At 53.2% G+C, this 27,857-nt stretch overlaps 1 protein-coding gene across 3 annotated transcripts; it reads left to right on the top strand.

Moving 5' to 3' along the window:
* Positions 1-5,325: 5,325 nt before the first annotated feature.
* TRAF1 (TNF receptor associated factor 1) lies at positions 5,326-27,448 on the top strand. 3 transcript variants are annotated; one of them, XM_081803520.1, is made up of 10 exons: positions 5,326-5,442; positions 7,345-7,569; positions 8,093-8,338; positions 8,437-8,828; positions 10,797-10,881; positions 19,831-19,896; positions 20,387-20,797; positions 22,307-22,484; positions 24,266-24,414; positions 26,269-27,448. In XM_081803520.1, exons 4-10 carry the CDS (start codon positions 8,689-8,691, stop codon positions 26,485-26,487), a joined length of 1,248 nt encoding a protein of 415 aa, XP_081659646.1. In that variant the 5' UTR covers positions 5,326-5,442; positions 7,345-7,569; positions 8,093-8,338; positions 8,437-8,688; the 3' UTR covers positions 26,488-27,448. The 3 variants fall into 3 exon arrangements, with proteins under 3 accessions (XP_081659646.1, XP_081659647.1, XP_081659648.1); XM_081803521.1 differs by lacking the exon at positions 7,345-7,569 and adding an exon at positions 7,188-7,308 and having other exon boundaries at positions 5,388-5,442; XM_081803522.1 differs by lacking the exons at positions 7,345-7,569; positions 8,093-8,338 and adding an exon at positions 7,188-7,308 and having other exon boundaries at positions 5,388-5,442.
* Positions 27,449-27,857: the final 409 nt, after the last annotated feature.

Raw genomic sequence — 27,857 nt, 5'->3', positions numbered from 1 at the left:
AGAGCAGCCCCCAGACAGGTGGGAGAGTTTACCCCTTCTCTAGCACCAGGGCTTGCTGTGAAGGATTCCTCTGAGGTAATTCTCCCACTTCGCAGATGGGAAAAATGAGACCCAAGGATAGGAGGGACTTTCCTCACAGTTCTGATTCCTTAGCAAAAACTCTCCCCACTATTTTTCTCTATCAGGCCGAGTCCTCAGGACAGAGCGAGCTGAAGACCTCCAGGCCACGTCCGTTCTCAGCCTGATGTTGACTGCTGTTGAGCTCAAACATTGAGTTATTCTTGCTCTGCACCGGCCAAAGGCCCGAGAAACCCAATCTCACACAAGTATGTGTAAAGGAAGAGCAGTAATTCTGTAGCCCAGAAAAAGGCCTTGAAGGCCTGGGGTATCCACCTTTAGGAGAATCTTTGTTGCCAGAGTCCACAAAAGAAGGAATTTAACACGGATAAAACCAATCTCTTAGAGCAGCGCACACAGGTGACCAGAGATAGCAAAGAGAAGTAGATTGACTAGTATTTATTCCAAAGATGTTTGCCTTGCTTGTTATTGGCATCTTGGGAGCTTGTCAAAGGGATCAAAGGGTCCATCAGCCGAGCTCTTTGCCTCAACCACATCACTATTCCCATGAGTGTCATTGGCACTTTTATCATAAATTGAAATTCCCATCTCGGTTTCAAAGTGGCCAGTCCCACAAATAATTGGAAAAACCCTAGGGACACCTCTGATGCCTACAGTTCAAAGAACTTCAGAGGCACTCTGTTGCTCACCTTAAAATCTGGAAATCGGTTGAGAAAGTGAAAATCACACGACATAGAAACTCCCTTCAACAAACAACCCCAGGTTTCTTTTCGGATTTTTGTTAGAATGCTATCTCTCTCTTCACAACACCCTAAAAACGGCCAAGTCGAAGATACTTAAATGTTTTTTGATGATGGTAAAATCATCAACGGTGTTCCCCTTAACTAAATATGTTTATGGAGAGTGCCTTGCATGTTAGTCACCCACTGAACAAATGTTTATTGAATGCCTCCTCTGTGCTAAGCCAGGGGAAACAATAATGAAGAAACCAAATACAGCTCTACTTTAATGGATTTAATTAACTTAATGTCCTATATTCCTTATAATTCATATATTCTAGTGGAGCAGAAAGAAAAAAACTTTATAAACAGGCACATTGTGTAAATTGCCAGTCATTATAAGTGTATTAAGAACCAAGATGGAGAATAACAGAAGGAAACGTGGGACATTTTTAATCATCACACCAAGGCAGAGGGGATATACTATAGGGCTACAGCTTTCACAAGATCATTTGGTGTATATCTTCATTTTGTTGTTGATATCACTTGTATGTAAGTTACCCTCGGGAAGTATTGAATTTGGATTGAGGAACCCAGTATAATTTGGTCTCCTACTCTCCTAGGTGACTAACCTGAAATCATCCATTTAATTAAATTTCTTGGCTCAGGAATCGGCAGTTATCAGAGGAGATTAAGATAATGCTAACAGGAAAGTTGGTCACTGTTTTTTTTTTAAAGATTTATTTATTTATTTGAGAGAGAGAGAAGGTGAGCAGGGGGAGTGGGAGAAGGAGAGCGAATCCTCAAGCAGACTCCCCGCTGAGCAGGGAGCCTGACACAGGGCTCAATCCCAGGGCCCCAAGATCAAGACCTGGGCAGAAATCAAGAGTCGGATGGACAGAGCCACCCAGGCGTCCCACTAACTGTTTTTACTAAACACAAGCTGTAACAGACAAAGCGTGTTGCTGGCAATGAGAAGAAAGCATAGAAGGGCAAAGTTGGGAGTACTCAGTGTTTATAAGGAAAGGGAGTATAGCCCATTTTGGGCTCCACATTTTAAGGGTTGATGACAAATAGAGGCATGCCCAAATGGCTGTCAGTAGCTGACTGCACTCTCGCAGCTAGCTCATGCACATCTAGGAGGTAGCTGTGGTGGGGCCAGGAGCCGCGTCTGCCTCACTCACAGCTACAGCACAGGGCCTGGCTAATGGCCTAACACAGTGTGAGTGTTCAAGTGAAATCAATGAAAATGTCTGCAGCAACTGTGACCCATCGTCTATCCCTCCCCCCGCCGCCTCCCCCCAGGATAGACTCTCTGATTTCCTTCTCCTCTCCCAACCTGCCCTTAGGAAGACTCCTCCTGACCCCTAAATGGAGCCAATGACTAAGCTCCTCTCCTCTCACTAAAGAAGACCTCAATCTGTCTCTTGTTGAAGCAATGTCAAGAGTTAAGGGGCTGGAGAGGGGGCTGGCATACTGAACCAGAATGAAGAGTCAGGTAACCCCACTTCACCTACCTGTACCCAAGGCCTGGAATTCGTAAACTGGAGGTGATGGTGTGCAAAGGATCTGAGGGCATCTGTCCCACTCTTATGATCATTTTTACCGTGGCCACAAACCCCAATCCTCCAGAGGCTTACTTAGGCTGCAGTCTGATCCTGCCTTCTTCCAGAAGGCCAATGACCCAGGCCAGGGTAATGTCTCCCTCCTCTAATGCCCTGGCTCACCAGCAGCCTGAACCACAGCACGTGCAAAGGCACAGTTGTCAGAGTGTAGGTTGAACGGGCTGGGATAGCAGAGGCAGGTCAGATCAGGAGAGGATCCCAGTTTCCACATTTGGGAACCTGAGCACATCTCATTAGGTCCATGATTTTTAAACCATGTTCCTGGAGCCCAGAGGTCAGGATAGGGAGGACAGAAGCCCCGTGCACAGGCTCTGGGCCACCTGCTCTGCTTAACAGAGCATCTCTGCCTCTAGCAGGTTTATATATTTGGGTTCCATGACAGAAAGCATTCAAAGACACAGTCCTACAGCTAATACAAAGTTTGAAAGACCCAACACATTCTATGATCTTTAAGGTCATTTTCCTCTATCAAAAAAATCTATGAACTGTTATTTTTTGAACTATTATTTAAGCATTCATTTAGTCATCTTCTGACTCCCCCTTCCCCCAAACAACTGGTTTAGAGGCAAGGAAAAAACAAACAGAACATAAGTCTGACTCCTAGTCCAGTGCTCATTCCAATACATCAAAATATACTCCAATATCACTACAGATTTTCAGGTGGGGGCAGAGAGAAGGAAGGTACAGCTCCTTTTCCTCCCAGCACCAAATTGTCAGAGCTTTGTCAGTTTTCGCCAGTTTTCTATTCTCCGTCTTAGAAGGGATTAAAGATCTCTGCTCTTGGAAATAGGGGAGGCCAGGAGAGGGAAGACACTTAGGGGCTTGTGACTTGTGCTTTACCAGCCCAACACAACTCACAAAACTGTAACTATCCAGAGTCCTCTGACCATTCAGTACACAGTACCTTTCAGGAGCCACAGGCCCACAAGGCTTCGAGGCCAGGCAGGCAGCTTCAACATCAAGAGCCCGATGGCTGAAGGATGGGGACAAAACCCCCATCCTTTTGGAGCCTTTTGGTGCCTCCTAGGACAAACACAGCAGAGAGGGATGTGAAAGGGGCCGCGGAGGCTCAGACATTCCCCACTTCCCCCATTTGCTTTCTTGTTCCTCAATCAAGGCCTTGCTCTCAGACCACCAGATCTTAGGGCTTAGCCAGATGGACTACATTTCTTTTTAAACTTATTTTTAGAAAAAAATTTTTTTTCTCTACTGGGTAGAGATGAGTGGTCTCCAAAAGGTCTCATTTCCTTTCTGAGTCAGGTTCAGCCTCCTGGGGCTTGGCTTTCAATTTCTTCAGCTGTGCTGTTCCCTGAGCCCTCAGAGGTCCTCTGGTGATGCCCCCTCAATTTCAAGAGCCCCCCAAAATAAGCCAAATGACTACAGATAAGTTTTTGGTACTTTCCAAAATTAAACTATTTCCCTTGGTAAATTTCCACCAAATGAGCTCATTAATTTGAAAACAGGAAGTGACACATGAAGAGAGTGAGGTCAGGTTGCTTGTTCACTTACACTGCTTTATTTTGGGGACAGAGAGGACAGGATGGTTGGGACCGAGGTGGGGCCAGAGAATGGTTTTTACAGACCCCACATCCTTTGTGGATTGGACCCAGAATCAGTGGATTTTTAAACCAGAGACTCAAAACTCAATCCATTTCTCTTAGAATGCAAAGACCCTATAGAAACCACCACTGGTCAACTTCCCCCAGATGGCCTCTATTGGAGGCCCCAGAGAGCCTCTGCTTGTTTGTAAGCAGATGTCTCCCCTCCAGGTTGGACCCGAAGCTCTTCTTTCACCAGCAGGGTTCCCTGTCCTGCAGCATGAGCTGCTCCCTCAGAAGCCGGCAGAAGCTCTGCTCTGGATGGATCGGAGGCTTAAATACGTCTCACCTGAAAAAAACAAAACCAGGGGCGCCTGGGTGGCTCAGTTGGTTAAGTGTCGGGCGAGGTCATGATCCCAGACCGATCCCAGGGGCCTGGCATCCAGTCTCGCATGGGGCTTGCTCATCAGGGAGTCTGCTTCTCCCTCTGCCTGGCGCTGTCCCTGCTTGTGGTCAGTCTCTCTGTCTCTCTGACAAATACATAAAATCTGAAAAAACAAAACAAAACAAAACCAAAAACAAACCAAGAAACAAAACCAAAGAAATAAAGCACAGTTCCCATATCCAGTTGGGTATCAACACACACACACACACACACACACACACACACACACACACAAATGAGACCCTGATACATAAAGAGAATGTAATGGATGCCTCTGAGTAACTAAAACAAAAGAAAACCAACAAAGTGGGCAGCCTCACTCCTCCCTCAGCTACCAATTCTGCAGATATCAGAGGTCTGATGGAGGAGTCTTTGACAAACTCGTAAAAATAAAGGTTGTATCTTTTAAACAAAAATTCCATCCCAACACTAAGTTCCATAACTATTTTGACTGATATACACAAATTCATAAAGAATATGTGCTCCTGTGTGTGTGTTTAGATGAAATCAGAAACGGTTCCTTCAAACATCGGGTTTTGTAAAGGGAGAACGCCGTTGGAACCGCTTTGTACCGTTTCTTTGCCGACCGCCCCAAACCAGTAAGCTTGCGCGAGCCGGGCACTGCGCTAGGCTCTTTGCAGGAATCCGAGAGAGCTAAGACTGCGGACCCCATCCCCACGCGGGATTTCAGGCAAGCGGGAGACTCGGGGGGGTTCAAGTCCCAGGTCTGTTTTCGTTTACTCTGCGAAGGCTTTCCGAGTCTTCCAGAGTCCTGCCCTTGCGCCGGAGCCACGCGCGGGGCGAAGGGCAACGGCAGCGTGTCAGTCCCCACGCTGCACACGCCGCCCCGAGCCTCAGTTTCCCCACCTGGGGAGAGGCGCTCGCCCCGCCCCCGGGGCGGCCCCGGGAGCCGGCGGGGGCTGCGAGGACCCGCCCCCGCCCTTCCCAGCTTCCGCCTCCCGGGCCACGTCCCCGGCGCCCCACCGGAAGCTCCCGGCGGGCCGCGGGGAGGCTGCGGCGGCGGCGACGGCGCCGAGGTTGGTTGCACTGCATCCCGCCCCACCCCGCCCCGGGTCTGCTCGAGGCTCCGCGGCCCCCGCCCCCGCCCCCGCGCTCCCCGGCCCGGGACGCCCCAGCTCCCGCTCGCTCGGGCTGGGGCTCCCCCAGTGCAGGCCTCCCCGCGCGGCCCGTGACCTGGACTCCACCGCTGCAGAGCCCGCCCCCGGACTCCCTACCCCAGCGCTTCCTGCGGGCAGCCGGGGCAGCCCGGGGGCTCGCCGATCCTTGACTAGTCGCCCGCGCTGCACTGCTCTCGGCACGGGGCACGCACCCGGAGCAGTGGCGGTGGCGAGGGGACAGTCACCCGCCCCGGGGGGGGGAATGCACGAACGGGGCTGGGGGCGGGGCACAGGCAACCCGGCATCGTCGAGCCGGGCGACAGCGGGGAGAGGGGGCTATGCTCAGGTTGGGGTCGCGATGGGCGCCCAACCCCATTCTGGGGGCAGACCACCGAGACTCAAGGGGTCTAGTCCAAGTGCACCCCAAAGGTCAAGTGGATGGCTGGCGAGGGGGGGCGTACGCGGCGCAGAGAGACTCCAACCTTGTAGATCCCCCCGGTGGAGTCACGGAGATGGGACCAGTGGAGGTTCAGAGTAGAAAAGGGGTCAAGGAGAAGATAAAGAGCAGCCAGAGAAGTGGGGTGGATCCCCGCGGTGGAGTCACGGAGATGGGACCAGTGGAGGTTCAGAGTAGAAGAGAAAAGGGGTCAAGGAGAAGATAGAGAGCAGCCAGAGAACTGGACGGAGTGGGTGCAGAAGCCAAGGGAAGGAAGGGAATTTGGAAGGAGGGCCAAGAATGGGGTCAGGTGTTGGCCAGAATGCTGGTTAGACAGAAACTGGGACAGGTCCTGGGCACTGGTGGCCCCAACACTGAGAACCCTGGGGAGATGGTTCTGGAGATTCGAGTGAGGAGTTCTGTGCGTAGACAGTCTTTTCTACAAGTTCTATTAAAGTGTGCAGAGAGTGTAGATGCGGGAGAGAACTTTGGGATATGGGTGGAACGTGTGGTTAGAGTACAGGCTCTGGGTTCAGGAGTCCCCACACACTATCTGTAAGACCTTGGGCAAGTCACTTAACCGGTTTGTGCCTCAGTCCCTGATCTGTAAAATGGGATGATGAAGACACTCCCTGCCTCAAAGGGGTCACGTGAAGATTAGATGGGTGTTTAAAAGTACTTAACATGGCACTAAAATGCTGTAGCTATTATTTTTCACTTTTGTTATTGAACAGGGCATACCTTGATGCTGATAGGAAGATCTGGTAGAGAGGGAGGCATTGAAGACAGAGGGGAGAGTACAGGGACCAGGGAGAAAGGGACCCAGAACTTGGATGGGGAGACAGGTGTCATTCTATGCCAAATGAAGGGAAAGAGGGAATTGGTGGGGATGCAGGGAAGTTTGCAGGCTTGGGGTATGTGGTTAAGGGAGTGCCTTTCTGATAGGCCTTCTCCGAAGTAGGCCTCAAGGTCATCTGCTGAGAGGGCCAGGCCACAGCTGACCCAGGTGAGGGTGGAGGTCCCGATTTACACCTGCAGCGGTAGGGGGCCATGTCCTCTTTGCCAGCAGCCCCAATATCGCTCCAGGGAAGGGGGACGGTTGAATTTTTCTAGGGTCAGAGGACATCAGACCTGCCTTGCCCACTTACAAGGCTCAAGTAAAGTTGATGGATGTGGAAATGCTGTAGAAGCATAATTTACCATCTTAATTCTTTCCCTTGATCTTGAGGAGCCGGAAGGGCTGTGGCCGTCACTGGGATACAATGTCAGAGCCTTTCAAGCACTTCGCTTGGGCCGTGTGCCATGCGATGCTTCCGCCCACCCCCTCACTTGGTCACCACAACAGTCAGGTAAAGTAGACTTTATTATTCTCCCCCACTTGACAGATGCCAAGACTGAGGTTCGGAGAAGTTAAAGACCATGTCCCAGGACCCACAGCTAGTACATGGAAGACCTGGGATGCCAGCTCAGATCTGTCAGACCTCAAGGCCTGGGATTTGAAACCACTGTGAATGCAAAATCCAGCAGGATGGGAAGAGGTAGAGGGATCATCTCCTGCATTTGGTAGATGAGAGAACAGGCTGGATGCTCTGACCTCCAACCCCAGCTCTGTAAGCACCACCAGGTCGCCTTGCTTTCATCTCTCTTCTAAGGGTAGGAAACAGAGGTTGGAGTTCCTCAGACCTGGTACTAATGCTACTCCCCCACCTGGGGCTTCTGACTTCAGACCAGGCACTTCCTTTCTCTGTGCCTATGTGTTAAATTCCTGCTGTCAAATCCCCAGCAGGTCGCTTGGACCAGCTCCCTGTGACCTAGTATTTATTTAGAGCTTTGTTCTCAGGGCCGGGAAAGTTGCGGCGCCTGACCCAAGTGTGTGGCCACCTGTGACTTCCTGAGTAGGGAAATGGGGGAAGGGCCCTGAGCAGTTCATGGTCCCGAGGCCTTGCTTCAAAGGAGTGGGGAGGGTCCGGTGTTGTCACCATGACTGATGAGGAACGCCACAGGCAAGGTTGGGACATCAGAAGCCTCCCGGCTGCCTCGGGTTGCCTTGGCCATTGGGGTCCCAGCATCTTAGAGCCCAGAGGGGCCTTGGAGACAGCCTGTTACAAGTCCTTTTTTTTTTTTTTGTAACAGATGAGGTTATCCAGACCCACTGTGAGGAAGTGACTTTTACCTGGGGGAGACTCTGGCCAGGGTAGAGCTAAAGCTCCTGGAACTTGCATTTTTGGACAGAACCCTGGGGATTTCCACCAGGGCAGCAAGCACCCTCACCGAGAATTCTGGGCTCCCTCAAGGTCCCGGGGAACACAGCAGCCATCAGCTGTGACTCTCTGCTGATGTCCCCAGGGAGGAGGAGGAGGAAGCCAGCAGCCGCCCAAGGTGCTCAGACAGGGAAACTCTGATTGCAGTTCCTGAAAATCTGGGGCCCAGTTCTTTTTTCTCTCTGACTTGTTTTCTTTTTCTCTCTCACTTTAAAGAATGACTGGACACTCCTAAAGCGTTCTGTCACCATCCAGGGGATTTTTTGCACCACGAAGGGTAATTCCTGCCCCATCCCTGCTGTGACTCAGCTGTGACGTTGAACCACACAAGCCGACGAAAAGATAAAGTCGTCAGACTCCTGCTCACCAGACAGAACTCACCTCTTCTCTCAGCACAGATTCCACAGGGCTGGTCTCCTCCCCACAGTTGCTTAGACCGGGAGCCCCTGGCCAACCTGGGACCCCAGGATGGCGTCTGGCCCAGCCAGCAGCCCCCACCCAGCCCCTGATGAGAACGAGTTTCCCTTTGGGTGCCCCCCCACCGTCTGCCAGGACCCAACAGAGCCCAGGGCCCTCTGCTGTGCGGCCTGTCTCTCTGAGACCGTGAGGTGAGGGGTTGGAGGAGTGGGGGGGGGGGAAGGTGTCAGGGAGGGGTCCCTGACGGGAGGCAGGGGTGAGAGGAGCTGGTGGCTTTAGGCAGGTGACTTCACCCCCCGGGGCCTGTTTCCACGCCCTTCCCTTGTCATCCCTGGCATGGGCCCTTCTAGGGATGGAGGGAGAAGTAGCCAAGGGAAGATGTTAGCTCCCACAGCAGAGGCCAGCCAGGGTGGAGGGAGGGAGAGCCTCTGCACCCAGCGGCGCCGCTTACTGACTGTGTGGCCTGGTGCAGAGTGCCCAGCATCCTGAAGCCTCAGCTTCTTTGTCTGTGAGATGCCTCCACAGCTCTTTTCTACCTCCTGGGGTTGGGACAAGGCCCAACCAACAGTATGCGGAAAAGTTCTTATAAAAATGAGTATAAACTCCCTTGGTAAACGACAAACTGCTATAAAATCCATCTCCTTCCACAATACCACCCTTCACCTTGTAGGCTGGCAACCCTTTTAAAGGGGACACACGGATATCTATATTTATATATGTCTATATTTATATATTTCTATAGAATATATTGTATATGTCTGCATATAAATACCTATTTATATTTATATAGAATACACATTTTACATATATATAAAATTATATATATCACACGTATTGTGTAGAATATGTAAAAATATGTGTATATTTATATTTATAATATAAATAACTCAAGTGTGACATTAATATGATCATCAGCATCCCCATCTTAAGCAACTATTTATGCTAAGCACTCTTTCCTTGGATCCTCAGAGGAGCCTGGAAAGGTGGATACTGTTATTAGCCTATTGTATAGATGGGGACAATGAGGCCTAATGGAGAGATTAGGTCAGCTTGCCCCAGGTCAGATTCCTGGCAGATGTGCTCCCATTTTCTGCCATGCGCCCCCGTGTGACCTTTGTTTGGGGCTTTACAGCGTCAGAAGGTGAGAAGACTGAATCAGGCAAGCTTGCAGTTCAAAGGCTCAGACAGGGGCGGCCAGTAGGAGGGGAGAGGATGTGGCTGTGGAAAAGCCAGGTGGGGAGTGGGGGGGTGGGGAGCAAAGCTTGACTGCTTGTACCATCGAGCTGGTGTTTCTGGGTTCATCTCAGGCTTTTGCCATGGGTCTCTTGGCTTCCCTCCCCATTCCCCCAAAATGTGGCAGAGCAGGGGACGGAGCTGACAGGGTGTCGGAGGGACCCGGGCCTGAAGAGCTATGCCTGGCTCCTGACTCAGTCTACTCTTGGCTAACACATGCGTCCTCAGGGCCTTGTTTTCCTGCCGTGTCAGATGGGCCTGACCAGTGGCTGTCGCTGTGGGTCAGCATCAACGTGGGAGCTTTCTGAAAGCACGTAGGTGCTTTTCGCTCTGCTCAGAGTCTGACACCCACTCCTGGTTAAGAAGCTCGGGATCTCTGAGGCCCCTTCTCATTCTAATTGACTGTGGTCATCTGTCATTCCCGAAAATCAGAGACCCAAAGCCAAACAGAGGGAGCCAAGAAGCCTGTATATAGCCACATATCCACGATCCCTTACCTGAGCCCCTGGGGTCAGATGTATTTTGGAATTCAGACTCTTTCAGGTTTTAGAAAAGCGAGGCAGTGCATTACTACGTCATTCTTCCAGTGGGGATCGGGGCAGTCCCTTATAATCCAGCATATCAGTGTTTCTGCGCTGAAACAGAAATAGTCACACTCAGTGGGGTAAGTAAGGGTGATGGTAGCCTCTGGTCACCCCAGGTCAGGTTTGGCTGCCAACTAAGCTCACAGCAAACTACCGGAAGACATCGGGGGTGCCCAGTACTTTTGAGGTTTGGGAATCGTGGGTCTGGGATGGTGGAGAGCCGGCTTATTGACATCAGCCGCCACACCGGGCAAGGCCTAGGCCTTTGGAGCTATCAGGATGGAGGTTAGTGCCAGGAAGTCATGAATGCTTCACTCAGCAGGATTGTTCATGTATCCCCAGGACCAGCGAGGACCGGCTCTGTCCAAAATGCAGAGGGGACGACCCCCAGTCTGTAAGCCCGGGAAGCCTCTTGTCTCAGGAGAAGGTACGTGGCACCACCAGGAAAGGGTATTTGACCACTTTTTTTCTCCTTCGGTCGAGGTTGAAGCCATTAGGCAGCTGGCCACAAAGTCCCAGGCAGGAACCTGCCCCTTGTCTAGAATCTGGACTGAATTCAGTTTGTAAGCACTGAGGAGCCTGACATTCACCGTGGCAAAGTGACTTGCCCAAAGACACCTCGCTGTTGTGTGACAGATTCAGGGTGAGAACACCAGTCTAGACCGGGGGTCTGCAAGCTATGGCCTGCAGGCCAAAACCAGCTTGCCACCTGGTTTTGTCTGGCCCACAAGCTAAGAATGGTTTTGATATTTTAAATGGTTTGAAAAAGTCAAAAGAATGGCATTTTGTGACACATGAAAATTTTTATGAAATTCAAAGTTCTGTGTCCGTAAATGAAGTTTTATTGGTACACAGCCACAACCCACTCGTTTTTGCATGGTGTGTAACTACTTTTGCCCTACAACGGGGGAGGTGAGTAGTTGCAATAGAGGATTCAAAGTGCAAAATATTTGCTATCTGGCCCTTTATGGAGAAGTCTGTCACCTCTTGATCTAGACAGTTCTTTCTGCCCTGGTGTGCCCTCAGACAGGGAGAAGTCCTTCTCAGCTTACCTCTCAAGCTCTGCCATGCTATGCTTCTAGGAATAAGAAACAGCTTTGGAAGTGTGAGGGGCCAAAGAGACATTTTCAGACACCACAGTTTAGAACTCTAGCCCTTCCAAGTTGGAAGAACCCTCACAGGTCCATCTGTCCAGGGAAGAGGCTCCCACAAGCCAACCAGACCTGGTCCATTCCCGCCAGCACATGACAAAGTGATAAAAGTAAGGAAATCGTAGTGAGTTTTTTATAAAACTAAAACCTTTCCATTCATAGAATCAACCTTTGCTCTGGGGTTATATCCTCCCCATACACGTCTTTGTACAAATGAAATGATGGTGATAGTCGATGATAGGATTTTTGATAACGTCTTTACTTGGCAAAATAAAAAAAAATGTCAATCTTCATGTTCATCTTCCAATTAAAGAAACAAACTTGTATTGGCCCAAATCTATAAGAACCACTGCTCCAAATCTAGCCCCCGGTCTTACATGTTGGGCCCCAACACCCACTGGGGAGTCTCAGCACAAAACTCCGTAGCACCCGGGGTCTCGCCATTTGGCCACCCTCCCTCTCCGTGAGGTTCCTGGCTGCTTTCATCCAGAGCTCCCTCCTTGCCCTGAAACCATGGCCCAGCGCTCAGGAGCCTGGTGTCCAGGGATGGTATTGTAGATTCTGTGCGTGGCCGAGGTCACGTTCATGCCTGTTTCTCCATGAAGAAGCCAGATTGGCTCTGCAAGGCCAGCTCAGGGCCCGTGATGTCCAGCTTACCTGTCCGTGGCTGGCTGTAAGGAAGCCAGAGACAGACAAGTCTTCACACCTACTTCTCCCTTCTCTTCTTCTGGCCTCTCAGCTTCAGAGAACTGGAGGAATCTCCTGCCCCCACCAGAGCTGGCCTTGAGGGCTCTCCCATCCTCTTCTCAGCAGCCCCTCCCCTGCAGACCCTCAAGGGACTCATAGTAAGGACACCATGCATTTTCCCAGAACGTTCCACTCTGCAACGTGGTAAGAGCCAGTTGGATAAACTGACCCGTGGAATGGCTTCCCAAGCCTCCCTGTCTGGAAGTCTTAGTGAGCTAACCATGCGACGCCAGCAGACACGGACGTAGCTTTCTGTATGGGCCGCCAGGCTCCACCTGCAAAGGAGAGGCTGTGCTCCCTGCCTTCTAAGGCTCCTGCCCGCTCGAGTGCTCCAAGGAGGTTGTTTCCAATTTGTCTGGTTTTTTTCCTCTTCACAATATTAATACACATTCATTGTACAAATCTCAGATAATAGAGGTAAGAGGTATTTTCAATCTCATAATCCAGTGGTGTTTTTTCATCTTTGTGAACATGAAATCCAGTGAGAGTATAAGCGCTCCGATTAAGGGGGAGCCTGGCACCCCATCCTTTTAGTTATCCCATCTCTTTCTCCTGTTCCAGCCCCTGAGGGACTCTGGGGGCTCCCGGAGTTCTGCAGAGCACAGTGGGAAGCTTGCTGCCCTAAATCAAATGAAGTGATCTGATGGTAGAATTACAGGTACTCTGATCGCCCTCGGGGTAGGAGTGGGTGCTGTCTCCAAGGGGGCCAGGGCAGCAGCAGGCCTCCCACCCCGGCTTCCCCACCCGATGGGGAAAAGCCGGGGTGGGGGAGGGTATCGCGTGGGCCCGTGGTCCCAGACCCGCACAAAGCCACAGACCGGAAAGACTAGAGAGGCTCCTCTGGCTCCTGACCCCAGTGGGAACTTTGGGGGACTTTTGACCAAAGGAAAGCAGCTGATTAGAAGTCAATACTTTGCATATGTGGTCACTCTGAAGTTTGTGCATGCAGGAAAACCTGGGGACTGGGGGTGTGGGGTGGCCAGAGCCCGGCTGGGTCAACCCCAGAGGTGCCCATGCCATCTGCTGATCAGCGAGTCCTCATCCTCTGACTTCCTTAGATTAGTGTCTCAGAAGCGCTCACAGCCGTAGACGCAGGAGCTAATAGAAGACCCAGATATTAAAGGATCACTGTTGACCTAGTTAGAGGCCGGGTTCTTGCCTGGAATGACCTTCTAGAAGTGACAGTGAAATAAGGAACAGCCCGGTGTCTGGAAAATAACGTTCAGTTCTGTCTGCCGTGACCCTGTGAGGAGGATTGTTCCTTCTGCCTCGGAGACCACCCGCGGAGGCCAAGAGCAAGCTGGCCTCGGACGCCAGTGGCTTACGACAGGCTGCGGGCTTGTCACCCCGTGAGACAACCTCTTCGACCCACGCGGACCCTGATGCTCGCACCGTGTTCCCCTTTGTTTGTACTGAGCCGGATTCTGTTTCCCTGGGGGCCACAAGAGGCAAGTGAGTCAGCCTTCGGCCCCCCGAAGCGGGCCCGCATCCGTGGGAAGACACTGACCACGTCCCTCTTGAGTCTGTCCCCAGTCTGTGCACTTGGGGTAACTTTCTCCCCTTTATCGGTGTCCCTTGAAGTGTGTTGGCCCTGTGACATCCTGTGTCATGGGTGGCGGTAATATCCCCGTTTTACCGAGATTTTAGGTAAGATACTGAGGCTCAATGAGAAGGTGCGCCTGGACCCAAGTCCTATCGCAAGGGGGAGGCAAGCCCAGGTTCTAAGCCCTGCCCTCCTCGGCTGGTGGCACCTTCTCCCGGTGGATCACCCCAAGTGTTTTATGCAGGTTTAAATAACACCATCAGCCCTGAGTACTGGAGTCCACCAGGTGCTACAGGAAAACAGGAATGGGCAAGAATGCTTTCAACTAGGACACTCAGGCAGGGCTTCCTGGAGGAGGTGGCCGTTGAGCTGAGCAGAAGTTGCCAAAGAGGAAACAGGCTCTGGTAGAGAGGAGGGCAGGAACTGGCAGGCAGACGCAGGCTGACCAGGTCCCCCCGTCCCGGTGAAGGACCTCCCCCTCAGCACCAGCTGACCCCCGAGCAGGACCCGAGCCAGCCTCTGTGCCCGGTACGGCAGTGGGGGCCATGCTTGGCACCCTCTTCATGCTCACATTCTCAGAAACCTGCAGGTCCCCTAGTAGGGGGGGCCTGGATGGGACCCCCCTGTTGACCCCATCACAAAGGGCCTGGGTGAGCACGGTGGCCCAGAATAGCACACACCCCCAGACTTCTCGGACACAGGCAGAAGGACAAGTGTTCCCTCAGGGCTGGGATTTTGTTTTCTGTTTCTGTTTCCTCCTTGGAGAAAATTCCATGGTGGATTTTATTTTTAGCCATTTGCAAGCATTGGGGCCACTCACAGGGGCCGCTTGTGGCTCCAGGCACACCAGGCTGGACCCAGGACAGATGCCCTATTCTTCCTCTGCAGCCCTGGCCTGATTCCTTCTCCCGGCCCCTCTGGCCCCACCCTTTAGGGGAGGCCACCCTCTGGGTAAGGCGAGGACTCCCCGGTTGGGAGGAAGGACCCTGGTCATGGACTCTAGGTCCCCGGCCTCTACTTCGCCTTTGCCCTGAACTGGAAACCACTGGCCGTCCCTGAGCTTCGGATTCCCTACTTACACGAGAAGCAGAGCCTCAGAGCTCCAACCTCCTCCTTGAGATCCGTCGGGGCTGTGCTCGCTCAGCTGCTGAGAAAGCCGCAGACCCTTGCAAGGTCTTGTAACTGTGGGCCAGAAGACCCAGGTCCAGGCGGCTCCTCAGTGTTCAAGCTTGCTGTGACCTCAGGCCAGCCCTTAACTCAGTTTTCCATCTGTATTGAGAGGAAGCTAATCCCACCCTACCTGCTCCCGCCCTGTCACTCTAGGGATCCTATGAAAAAACATGCAAGAATGCTTTAGTCCAGTATAAATACAAACATGTTTAGGTTGTTCTCATCTCCCCAAGGAAATCCAATGGCAAAATAGCGTTTTATAGGATTAGTTATTAAGAGTTGAAGATGTGAGAGGGGTGCCTGGATGGCTCAGTTGGTTAAGCGTCCAACTCTTGATTTTGGCTCGGGTCATGATCTTGGGGTCCTGGGATCAAGCCCTGCATCGGGTTCTATGCTCAGCGGAGAGTCTGCTTGAAGATTCTCTCCCTTTCCCTCTCCTTGTGCCCCTCCCCCTGCTCATGCTTTCTCTCTCTCTCTCTCTCTGAAATAGATAAGTCTTTAAAAAAAAAAAGTTTAAGATGGGAGAATTAAATGAGAAGCATATATATGACAGCCATGGAAGAAAGAAAAAAAAAGATATCCCAAGGGCAGTGCTTGATCCATGGAATAAAAATACAAATAATGTACTACTTATAGCTGCTACTTATGGCTAGCATTTATTGAGTGCTATGGTAGGCAGAATGGTGTTCCCCAAAGAGGTGCACATCCTAACCCCCAGAACCTGTGAGTATGTCACTTTACATGGCTGGATTCATCTGCTCCAGCCACCATCACATAGACTGGGTGGCGTGAACAACACAGATGTCTTTTCTCACAATTCTGGAGGCAAGAAGCCGAAGGCAGGGTGGGTTTCGTCCGAGGCCTCTCTCCCAGCTTTTAGATGCTGCCTTCTTCCAGTATCATCGTATCATCCTCCCGTGGTGTCCAAATGTTCTTGTCATAAAGACACCAGTCATCGGGGCGCCTGGGTGGCTCAGTTGGTTAAGCGACTGCCTTCGGCTCAGGTCATGATCCTGGAGTCCCGGGATCGAGTCCCACATCGGGCTCCCTGCTCAGCAGGGAGTCTGCTTCTCCCTCTGACCCTCCTCCCTCTCATGCTCTCTGTCTCTCATTGTCTCTCTTGCAAATAAATAAAATCTTAAAAAAAAAAAACACCAGTCATATTGGAGGAGGGCCATCCTGCTGCCCTCATTTTAACTTCATTACCTTTATAAAGACCCTGTCCCCAAATGCAGTCATGTTCTGGGGGGGTGGGATTCCCAACAGATGAGTTGAGGGACACAACTCTGCCCATAACAATGGCCAAAGGGACTTTGCAGATGTGATTAAATCAAGGATTAAATTGAGATGGAGAGATGACCCTGGATTATCGTAAGAGGGAGACAAGAGAGTCGGGGCTGGAGAGATTGGAAGATGCTGCAGGCTTTGCTGATGGAGGAAGGGGCCATGAGCTAAGGGATGCAGGTGGCCTCTAGCTGGAAAAAGCAAGGAAATGGAGTCTCCCCAAGAGCCTCCAGAAGGAACACAATCCTGTTGACACCTGATGTGAAGGCTTCTGCCCTCCAGAACTGTGAGATAATAAATTGGTGGTGTTTGAAGCCATGAAGTTTGTGGTATTTTGTTACAGCCGCTGTAAGTAACTAATGCTAGCACTTACCAATATTGTCGCCTGTGATCCCCACAACTCCATGGGGGGGGGGTCCTATTTTTTTTTAAAGATTTTACTTATTTATTTGACAGAGACACAGCGAGAGAGGGAACACAAGCATGGGGAATGGGAGAGGGAGAAGCAGGTTTCCCGTCGAGCAGGGAGCCCAACGCAGGGCTGGATCCCAGGACCCTGCGATCATGACCTGAGCCGAAGGCAGGCACTTAATGACTGAGCCACCCAGGCGCCCCCGGGGGGTCCTATTATTATCCTCATTTTGCAGATAAGGAAACTGAGGCAGGGAGAGGTTAGTAAGTCTCCTAGGACCAAACAGCTAGCATGTGAAGACACTGAAATGGGCTTTGCACCCCGGCAGGCTAACTCCAGAGCCCACCCCCTTAGTCCCTGTGGCACTCCAAGGAGCCAGTGACTGGACTGGTGGTGGGACTGGGGGCTGCCTGGCTGGCCACCTAGGTGTCTGAAGTCCTCCCGAGTCACCCTGCCCATCCTCTGTCAGTCACCGGAGGCCGGCCGTGGCCCACACCCATCCACGCATCGTAATGCATCCAGACCACGCTTTCCAGGCTGCAGTGAGCTTTCCAGACACCAGCCCCTCCACCTGCGGGTGATCTCTCCAGTTCCATCCTTAGTTTTCTCCCTCCTATGACTCACTTCAAGCTTAGGGCCCAGGAACTTACCCCTGGTCTGCTCACCCAGGAACCAGGTCCACAGCCAAGCCTCAGGCCCTCTGTTGGTGCCGCCGGCCCCCGCCCCGTGCTCCCACCTGCTGGAAGAGGCGTCACTGCCCGCTCCCTGAAGCCAGCGCAGTGTGCCCCTGCCCCAGTGAAACATCTGTGTCCTATTCCTTTTTGGGAACAAGTTGTGCTTGAAGGCCCAGGGCGGGGGCTGAAGGGAAGGCTGGCCATTTTCTGTGCTGTGCTGTGTGCCCCAAACCAACGGTACTCATTAAACCCACAGCTCTTGCTTATTTTACTTTTAAAGAATAATAACTAGGGTGGCTTTGTATTTGCTCAGCCCAAAAGACCTCTCCTCCCACCCCTTGCATCCAAATCTGCCTTCGTTTTGCCCCATGAGAGCATTCTTTTTAAAAAACAACAACAAAGCCCTTGGAGAATCAAGATATTATTGCTATGCAACAAAATCCACTCCTCTTAAGTGTACCATCTGATGAATGCCAGGAGACGTATACAGTCGTGTGACCACTACAGCAGAGGGGGTGAATGTTTCTACACTGGAAAAAGCTTCCTTGGGCCCCTGACTGGGCAGTCTCCTGAGCTGCAGCTCCAGGCAGCCACTGATCCACTTTCTGTCACTCGAGTTTGTTTTCTAGAATCTCTAAGAATGGAGTCCTAGCATGCAGTCTTTGACTTCTTGTAGTGTTTGACTTCTTTCATTTAGCATAGTGCTTTTGAGGTTCCTCCATGTTATTGCATTTATTCGTATTTTATTTTATTTTTTTAAAGATTTTACTTATTTATTTAACAGAGAGAGACACAACGAGAGAGGGAACATAAGGAGGGGGAGTGGGAGAGGGAGAAGCAGGCTTCCCGCTGAGCAGGGAGCCCGACGTGGGGCTCGATCCCAGGACCCTGGACCATGACCTGAGCTGAATGCAGACGCTTAACAACTGAGCCACCCAGGCGCTCCTATTCATATTTTAGTCCATCTGATTGCCAGGGAACTTTCCAGAGCATGGATAGAGCACACTGCGTACCCATTCACCATTTGGTAGATATTTGGATTGCTTCCAGTTTGGGGCTATTATGAGTAAAGCTACCCTGAGCATCACATACACACAGAGATGTGTGTTTCAGGTTCTCTTGGTAAATTCCTAGGGATGGAATGTGTGGGTTGTACCCTTACCGTGTAGGCATGCTTTGTAAGAAAGTTGCTTTTTAAGTGTGATTTAACTTTACGATATACTTGCATAAATTTTTCCAAAGTGGCTGTACCGTTTGTGTTCTCAAGTTCCTCCACATCCTCACCAAAACTTGGTATTATCATTCTTTTTTTTTGCGTTTTTGCCCATCTCATGAGTCGATAGTATATTTCACTGTGGTGTTTTGTTACAATTTGCATTTCTGGGACGACTGGTGATGTTGAGCATCTTTTCATAGGCTTACTTGTCATTTATATAGCTCCTTTTGTGAAGTATCTGTTCATTATTTTGCCCATTTTATTAGGTGGCTTGTCTTATTTATTGAATTGTAACAGTTCTTTGTATATTCCATATACAAGCCCTTTCTAAATAATGCGTTTTGGAAAAAATTTCCTGCCAATTTCCCATGGGCTTATTCTTGATAAGAGTTGGTGATCTGGTGTGTGAAGAGCCCTGTGGCCATGCTTCTCCCTCGCCATTCCTTCTTGGGCAGATTCCTTCCCCTCTGTGAGCCTCATTTCTTCATCAGTGAAATGGAACAAAAAACCTATTCTGCCTTCCTTGTAGCGTCGTTAGGGGCCTGGGAAGAACTGTGATCATGAAAGCATTTTGTAAACTCCTCAGACCTATAAGCAGGTTAACGGAATTGTCCAGCTGCTGTTGAATACTCAGTTCTGTTGGTGTTGATGTCCTCGGGCTGTCCATTATCTGGAAGGGACAGCAGGTGCAGGGCAGCCAAGCCTCAGTCAGTCATGGGTGGATGGCTGAGGAGGGAGGCAGATGGGAATTTTGAGGAGAGGCCCCCCTGGGCTCCAAGAGGAAGAAGGTGGCGAGTCCTGCCACCAGCATGTCCCGAGTGTCTCCTCTGTAATAGACACTGCCCCACACTGGGAACACAACTGGGACCCTCAGAGACCCCCCAGCCCAGTGGGGGCAACCAAAGAGTGAATGATGGTTGAAAAGCCGGGTGAGACATAGCCTGACAGAAGCAGCACTGCCCAGATCTCAGCAGAGGTCTTGATCCTGTTTTGAAGGAGGGTCCCGGAAGGGCTGATGCTCGAAAGGTGGAAAGGAGTCAGCCAGGCAGAAGGAACAGCATGTGCCAAGTCATATGGGCCAGCCCAGCTTCTGCCCTGGTGGATCCTCGTGCTTTGCAGAGCCCCAGTGGTGGCCACTGGGACCCCCATAACGTCTGGTGACATGGTTATTGTTTCCAGGATCACACTGAGGAGGCTGAGGCTGAAGTTGGGTGCCCCTTTGCTGGTGTTGGCTGCTCCTACAAGGTAAGCGTCTGCGTGTGAGAAAGGAGAAGGGTCCACTACAGTCCCAGAGCTCCCAGATTTTCCCACAACACCAAGCTACTCCTCCTGGTGCCCCTTACATTAATGGCTCTTCAGAGCAACAAATCCCACTAGTAAATCATCTCCATACCGGAGGAAGTTCTTCTGAATGTCTCACCTGAGCACTGTAGCATCCCTAAAATAGGTTCCCCCCACCTCCCCTGCCCCTCTCCGTGGTCCTGAATTAGCACTGCTCTCACGGGCAGGGCAGAATTGTTGCTCCAGAGACTGGGACGCCCACGGCTCACCCTGGGCGTGTCTGATGCCCGGGTCCTCATCCAGATCCCTCTTGCGACACACAAAGCATCTTCCCTTTTGCTGGGTAAATGGACCTGACTTCCCTTGGCAGCCGTTGGGTAGCCGGACTCTCCCCCACTCGCTGGTTCTCCTCAACCTCCTCGGTTTTCACTGACCAACCCCGCTCTCTTGGCAGGGGAGCTCAAAGCTCCTGCAGGAGCATGAGGTCACCTCCCAGACCACCCACCTAAACCTGCTTTTGGGGTTCCTGAATCAGCGGAAGGCCCAGCAGGGCGCGGGCCTGGGCTCTAGGCCCATGGCCCTGGAGCAGAATCTGTCAGACCTGCAGCTGCAGGCAGCCGTGGAGGTGGCAGGGGACCTGGAAGTGGACTGCTACCGGGCGCCCCGCTCTGAGAGCCAGGACGAGCTGGCCCTGCAGCACTTCATGAAGGAGAAGCTCCTGGCTGAGCTGGAGGGGAAGCTGCGCGTGTTTGAGAACATCGTCGCTGTCCTCAACAAGGAGGTGGAAGCCTCCCACCTGGCTTTAGCAGCCTCCATCCACCAGAGCCAGCTTGACCGCGAGCATATCCTGAGCTTGGAACAGCGGGTGAGCGTGGGAGGCAAGCTCCCCTTTAAGGTGGGCTCCGGGGGTGGGGGGGGCCTTGGCCCTGTCTTATCTCCAGAGCAGTGGACCGGCAGCCTTCCTTCTGAGCATTCTCCCTGCTCCCTCACCCCCCTCCCCTGCCGCCATCAAAAAGTATCTGTCCTGTGTTCCAGGACCCTCTAGGAAAAGCACTGAATCCCAGTTATAGTCAAGGTCAAACTCCCCCATCCAGTGTGCTTCATTTCCTTTGCTTGAAGTTCTCCTGTGATAGGATACCTCCCTTCCCAAGCATTTCATTCCACTGGGGGACATTTTTCACAATGAGAAAGTGCTTCCTTATACGAAACTAAAATCAGCCTGTCTCTGTCTTCCCGGCATTGTCCCTGGCCCTGCGTTTCCGGGCCCCCTTAACAAATCTACCTTCCAGGCCCTGTGGCAGCCCTTCCAGGAGAAGCAGTCACTGAGTATTTCCTTCTGGAAGCTCGGCACTTGCAGTGCCTTCACCCCTTCCTCAGAGCACCTGGCTTCACGCTGCCCTTGTAGGCTCTGGCTCAGTCTCTGAAGGATTCTACACACTCGGAGGCGGGGTCCCGGACCAACTCCAGATAATCCGGCTGTCTGACAGTTCCTAGTTGAGCAGGACCATGCCCTCCCTTGTTCCAGAGTTTATACTTTTCCTAATATAACCAGTCACCATGCTAATGCTGCTTTTTTTTTTTCTGTCCAGCAACATTCTGTCACTGCCTCATGTTGTGTTGGGCCTGGATTTTAGGTCCAGCTCCACTGTTAACTTGCTGTTGTGGGTCTGGGCAAGTGACTTCCCCTCTCAGAACTTCAGCTTTCCCATCAGGAATATTAGGGATTCAGTTTCCTCTAAGGACACCCACTTCCATGCCTGCCTTCCCGACCTGAGCATGCCCAAGAATAAGTCCGTTTTTTCAGATATCAATGCGGGGAGCGTACCAGAAGAGCAAGGCAGTGGGTTTGAGTGACCGAGTAAAGCCTTTATTCATGTAACTCTTGCCTCAGTGAGAAGGTGGGCCCCTGAGGCCAGCAGCCGTGTCTCTAGTGCATCAAGAACCTTCCTGGCTCTAGTCACTCACGCGTCGTGCGAGGCCTGGAGGCAGAGAAAATGAGCATGGGCCCAGCCTTCGTTAGGGGAAACCATCTCCCTGGTAGGAAGGGCCTAAAGATGTACCTTAAGAAACTGCTGGAAGTGCCCTGCAGAACAGCGCTGAGAGGGACCAGCAGGGCTGGGGCAGTAGTGGGAGGCTTCCCGGAAGAGGGCTGTGTAAGCCAGGCTCCTGATGGATAAGGAGGAGTCGGCCAGGGGAGAAGAAAGGCCACGGAGGTCCAGGCAGGAGGGACAGCAGGGACAGAGGCAGATACGCGTGCCCGAGGGAGGCATGGTCAGAAGGCATATTGGGGGCAATTCTATCTCCGTATCCTACCGTCCCCACCCTGTCCCCAAGCTGTGCTCTGGGGTCCCTGGCTGAATGGGCTTTCCCGCAGGTGATGGAGCTGCAGCAGACCCTGGCTCAGAAAGACCAGGCCCTGGGCAAGCTGGAGCAGAGCCTCCGCCTCATGGAGGAGGCCTCCTTCGATGGCACCTTTCTCTGGAAGATCACCAATGTCACCAGGCGCTGCCACGAGTCAGCCTGTGGCAGGACCCTCAGCCTCTTCTCCCCAGGTACCAGCTCCCCAGGGGCTCAGGCCAGCAGGGGGCTGCAGGCTTCCCTGGGCCCGGGAAACCAGCAGGGACAGCGGCCACGCTGGGGTCGTGGAGGTGGCAGGCTCCCCGCTCAGCCACACGGAGCATGGGCTGTTTGAACCGGGCACGCCTTCTGCCTCCCTGACGTCAGTCGTATTCTGCAAATAGGAATAAGATTGTTGTCTGCTTCATGTGGGTCTCAGATGTGACAGAGAGAGTGCTCTGAGCCAGAGCTTGTGGAAATGAGAGGTGTGCAGAGGATGCTCCCCATAGGTGCTTACCGTAGGACCCCTGCCCTCAGAGCGCTGGTGGTCCAAAATAAGGCCAGTGGAGAGTGAAGTGAAATGTGCGGTTGTAGATCGTGAGTGGCATGTGAGTGAGTGCTGTGCAAATCCGTGAAGTTCTCATTCATTGCTGGGGCCCCCGGGCCTGGCGCAGTGTCATGCAAGGCATAGTTACTCAGGAGATGTTTCTCTTGTTTTTTGGTTCTTTAAAAGATTTTACTTATTTATTTGAGAGAGGGAGTGAGCGAAAAGCGAGAGCACATGAGCAGAGGCAGAGGGAGAAGGAGAAGGAGGCTCCCCACTGAGCAGGAAGCCCGATGCAGGGCTGGATCCCAGGACCCCGGGATCATGACCTGAGCCCAAAGGACTGAGCCACCAGGCGCCCCAGTAGATGTTTCTCTTAATTAATTGGTCTCCATTGATGTAACGACGTGTATATTTGTGCCTAAAATTCTCAGACCTGCGTGCTTGTCCTCTCCTCTCACACATGCGCATCTAAGTAAGCGGGTGGACTGTTAGGAGGATCTGCTGATGACGATTTGAATAGCCTCGCGCATTTGCCTGGGCTTCATACCCTTCCTGTCCATCAGCTCCTCTGACCCACCCCCCGCCAGCGGGGCTGGGATCCACTTAGGCACTGGCGTTTGCCGCAAGCCGCAGAGCAGGGCTGGCTCCTGCAGCCGGGCCCCTGTCCTTGGGAGCAGCCCCCTTCATGGGGTGGCCTCACCTCCTCCACAGAGCCCCCCCCACCCCGCCCTTCTTTCCAAAGAGGAAAAAAAGAAGCAGTGTCTCTGACTTCCTGTTCTACCAAGATGTAAGGGGACAGATGAGTCAGACTGTCAGCCCGTCCTTCCTCCACCTCTTCCTGCCTGCTTCCCCAGCCTGTCCCCTCCCTCAGCCCCTCCCAGAGGGGCCCTCACACTGACAGCCACTGGCCCCCACACTTGGATGGCCCCTTCAGCTGCCGACGTGCGTAATCAGCGGGGATGATTCATCCCCCGGGGGCCTTTGCCAAGGTGGCTCCCCCAGCTTCCAGTGCTTGGGGCCGCTTGGCCTAGGGCCGCAGAAAGAGGTCAGTGTTGTGAGGCAGGAGACTGGGCCCAGCCACTTCCCCTCGCTGGGCTTGGTTTCCCCACTGCAAAGTGCAGGTTGGTTAAGTCAAAAGTGGGGTGCCAGGGCCAGCAGCATCACTGTCCCCTGTTAGAGATGCACGTCCTCAGGCCTCGCCCGGCACTTGGGAGTCAAACTCCGGTCCCGGCAATCTGTGATGCGGACGGCTGGTTGACAGCCACCAGGCCAGATGATCTCCAAGAGCCCGGTTGGTCCTCCTTGACGCTCTAGAATTGAGACGAGCGCTGCGCTCCAGCCCCAGATTGCTTAGTTTTGAGCTGCTGACCTTGGGCGTGCCGGTTACCTGGTCAGCGCGGGCGACACGGTCCAGCTCCCCCGGTGCTGACTCCGCCTTCCACACTTCAGCTTTCTACACTGCCAAGTACGGCTACAAGCTCTGCCTGCGTCTCTACCTGAACGGGGACGGGACGGGGAAGAGGACCCACCTGTCGCTCTTCATCGTGATCATGAGAGGGGAGTACGATGCTCTGCTGCCCTGGCCTTTTCGGAACAAGGTACGGGCCGGGCGGGGGAGGGGGCGAGCCCGGGGCCTGGTCCTGTCTGCATTTTCAATTTCACCTTTTATAAAACAAGAGCCTGAGTCCACATCTAGTACCCATGGGCGTCATGAGTCCAGGGGCTAAAATGCCTGGAGCAGCGCCCCAGGAAGGCACGTAGCAATGAAATTCACACCGTGGGGTAAATAAGGAGAACTGCCTGGAGGAGGTGCTGCGGGGCCAGTGTGAATTGGAGAAAGGGAGGGAGGCAGCTACCACAACACCGCTCTGAGAATGGCCAGAACACCGACAACGCCAGATGTTGGAGAGGGTGCGGAACAGTCAGAACTCTCGTTCACGGCTGGCTGGAATGCAAGACAGAAGAGAGTTTGGCAGTTTCTGACAAAACGAAACATACTCTCGCCCTGTGACCCAGAAGCCACCCTCCTTGGCATTTACCCAGATGAGCTGAAAACTTTGGTTCTCAAGAACCTGCACACAGATGTTTATAGTAGCTTCGTTGAGAATTGCCAAAGCTTGGAAGGAGCCAGGGTGCCCTTCCCTGGGTGAGTGGATGCATGAACTGCAGGGCGTTGAGACAGCGGGATACTGTCAGTGCTAGAACGACACAAGCCAGCAGGCCGTGGAAAGACCTAGAGGACCCATAGAGGCCTATCCCTGAGTAAAAGAAACTGGTGTGAAAAGGCACGCACAGCACCATCCCAGCTCTGGGACGTCCTGGGAACGGCACTCTGGAGACCGGGAGAGATCGGTCGTTGCCAGGGGTCGAGGGGAGGCAGAGCACAGCGTATTTTTAGGGCAGTGAAACTCTTCTGGGTGCTCTAATTCTGGATACGTGTCATCACACATTTGTCCAAACCCAGAGGATGAGCGCACAGCACTGAGCGTGAACCCGGAGGTAAACCGTGGACTGCGCTTGTAGCAAATGCACCACCGTGGTGCGGGATGCCGGCTGGGGGGGGAGGCTGCGTGGGAAATCTCTACAGTTCCCATTTGCTTGTGCTGTGCACCAAAAACTGCTCAAAAAAACACAATCTGTTAAAAATATTTAGAAGGACGACAGGAGCGGGGAGGCGAGGCCTTCCCTGCAGGTGAACCGGCAAGGGGGGAGGGGAAGGAAGGGGTGGAGGGAGAAAAGAGCAAACAGGTGCGGCAGGGTGGGGATGCCACAGTGGTCTGGGTATGAGTCACTAGGTCAGTGGTTCCCAGGCCTGCCAGGGAGGGTTTTAAAATACCCAACGGCTAGGTCTCACTCCAGTACGTGGTGAGACCTGAGCGTCAGGGTTTTTAAAACCTTCCCAGGGCCTTCTAAAGTGCAGCCCAATCTGAAAACCACTGTGGTCGGCTGTGAGTGTCTCAGGGACATGTGCCAGAGAAGGGGGTCTGTGTCGCTTTGAAATCCTCGGCTTCTTGGGGTACGCATTCGTGTTTCGGGACACGGATTGACAGCCCCTCCGGAGAAGGCCTGTCTGTTCTTGTCCCTCTGCCTTGTCCCAGGAGATCCCAGCTGTAGTTGATGGATGAAATGTTCCAGAGCAGGAAGGGGCATCATAGGTTATGGAGTCTGGCCTCCTTGTCAGTGCCTGGTCCCACCTTTAGCCCCCACCATCCAACCAGAGTTGACTGTGGCTCTGAATTCCCCCCTTCCTGGTGGAAAGAACATCTGATCCCTACTGGCAGGGCAACCCTGGAAGACTTCCATCTCAGGGGGCCTTGCCACACGCCAAACGCGGTCCTTACGTTGTTTCTTTGACTCTTAATCAGCCTGAGCTGGGGTCAGAGGGGCTGTACGGGGGTCCCTCGGTGCTGCCGCCCAGGGCCTGACCACCCCACCTGCCCCCTGCCATGCAGGTCACCTTCATGCTGCTCGACCAGAACAACCGAGAGCACGCCATTGATGCCTTCCGGCCTGACCTGAGCTCAGCGTCCTTCCAGCGGCCCCAGGGTGAGACCAATGTGGCCAGCGGCTGCCCGCTCTTCTTTCCCCTCAATAGGCTGCAGTCGCCCAAGCATGCCTACGTGAAGGATGACACCATGTTCCTCAAGTGCATCGTGGAGACAAGTGCTTAGGGCGGGGAGGGCCGTGCCAGCCGCACCTGACTCCCGAGGGAGCACCAGAGTACACTGGGGGGCATTAGTACAATGACTGAGGTCCTGTCCGTGGCGCCCAGGATCCCGGGGCACCGTGATGGGCCGGCCCGGCATGATCTGAGCGGGACTGACTGACCATGGCTGGCCGTCAGCTTCGGCGGCGGCGGGGCCCCCGGGCTGGGCCCACAAAGGTCCAGAAGGAGGCGGTAGCAGGATTGTTGTCCTCTACGCTGACCACAGGACATTGGAGTCACTCCAGCCCTGCATGTTGAGGCAGCCTGTGACCAAGATGGGGAGGGAAGAGGGACCGGGCCTGGGGCATGGAGGGTGAGCATGGGGAGGAGGAAAGAAGCTCTCTGAGCAGGGCAGCTCTCTGGACAGGAAGGTCTCTGTACTGGGGTGGGGAGGGCGGGGTGGCATCAAGTTGGGACTTGGGTTTGAAGACCTTGAGGTTCCTTCCAGCCCAGAAAGCCTCCAGGTCTGGGCCTCCTGGTGCAGGAGAGTCCTAGGGCTGCAGGGGTGCTAGAAACATTCAGGAGCCTCGTGGCCTCCAGGTTCCTCTGTCACCTTCAGGGCCACCCCGTGGCCGAGCCAGCCTGCGCAGCACCTGCCACCCCGGGTCTGGCAGCCCCGTTCCCCAGCATGGGGGGGCCGCGCGGGCCCATGCTTCTGCTGGGAGGACTCCCCTGCACCTCCTCCAGGTGAAACCAGGTCCCTCAGCTCCCAGGAGCAGCGACAAGAAAGGTGGAGGAGGGGGCCATAAACCCTCCGCTCACCCTCCCTCAGAGGCCCTACCTTCGGCGCTTTCCAGAATCTCATGTCACCTAATTAACCGAGGTATTTCCTTCTTTCAGTTGACTGATCAGGGCCTCTGAGCCACTGAGCAGAGGTTGTCCTTTTAAATATGTATAAAACCAAAGAAAGAGATTGTTTAAATTTCTGTTGCGGTTTTCATGCACTGCCTGATGGTGGGAGTTGGTTTGAACTGCGCCAAATTTGAAAAGCCCATTGCCAAGTCCTGGGTGGTGCTGTGAGTCTCGCAGAGGACGCCGCCCGGCCCGCAGGAGCATCCCCTCCAGGCGCCGGGCTCCTCTTCTCTGTGCTGGGGAGAGCCTCCCCAGCCTGCCTCCCGTGCTGGGTCCTGAGAACCGCAAAGGGGATGCCACACCTAAGAGGCTGCTTAGAGCCCCAACATTGCTGCCCGCCTGGCCTCGCCTGGCCTGGCCGTGGCCCACACCTGTTTTCCCGCCTTGCAGGCCTCACACAACCAGTTCCTGCAGGGACCTTCCCCCGGCTTCCCAGAGACTGAGGCTTCGTGTGGCCGCCTGGGGCTCCAGCTCAGGACCTCA

This window comes from Leptonychotes weddellii, chromosome 14 (genome assembly GCF_054177405.1).
Source record: "Leptonychotes weddellii isolate Sample4059 chromosome 14, ASM5417740v2, whole genome shotgun sequence".
Classification (NCBI taxonomy): domain Eukaryota; kingdom Metazoa; phylum Chordata; class Mammalia; order Carnivora; family Phocidae; genus Leptonychotes; species Leptonychotes weddellii.
The sequence above is the reverse complement of the archived record's forward strand: the minus strand, read 5'-3'. Positions and strand labels throughout refer to the sequence as shown.

What these genes read in the sequence shown, in the direction of transcription:
- TRAF1 (XM_081803520.1), top strand. Translation starts at nt 8,689, where the DNA reads ATGGCGTCTGGCCCAGCCAGCAGCCCCCACCCAGCCCCTGATGAGAAC. An exon ending in TCCTGAGCTTGGAACAGCGG is followed by an intron (nt 20,798 to 22,306) that starts GTGAGCGTGGGA and finishes GCTTTCCCGCAG; the next exon opens with GTGATGGAGCTGCAGCAGAC. An exon ending in CCTCAGCCTCTTCTCCCCAG is followed by an intron (nt 22,485 to 24,265) that starts GTACCAGCTCCC and finishes TCCACACTTCAG; the next exon opens with CTTTCTACACTGCCAAGTAC.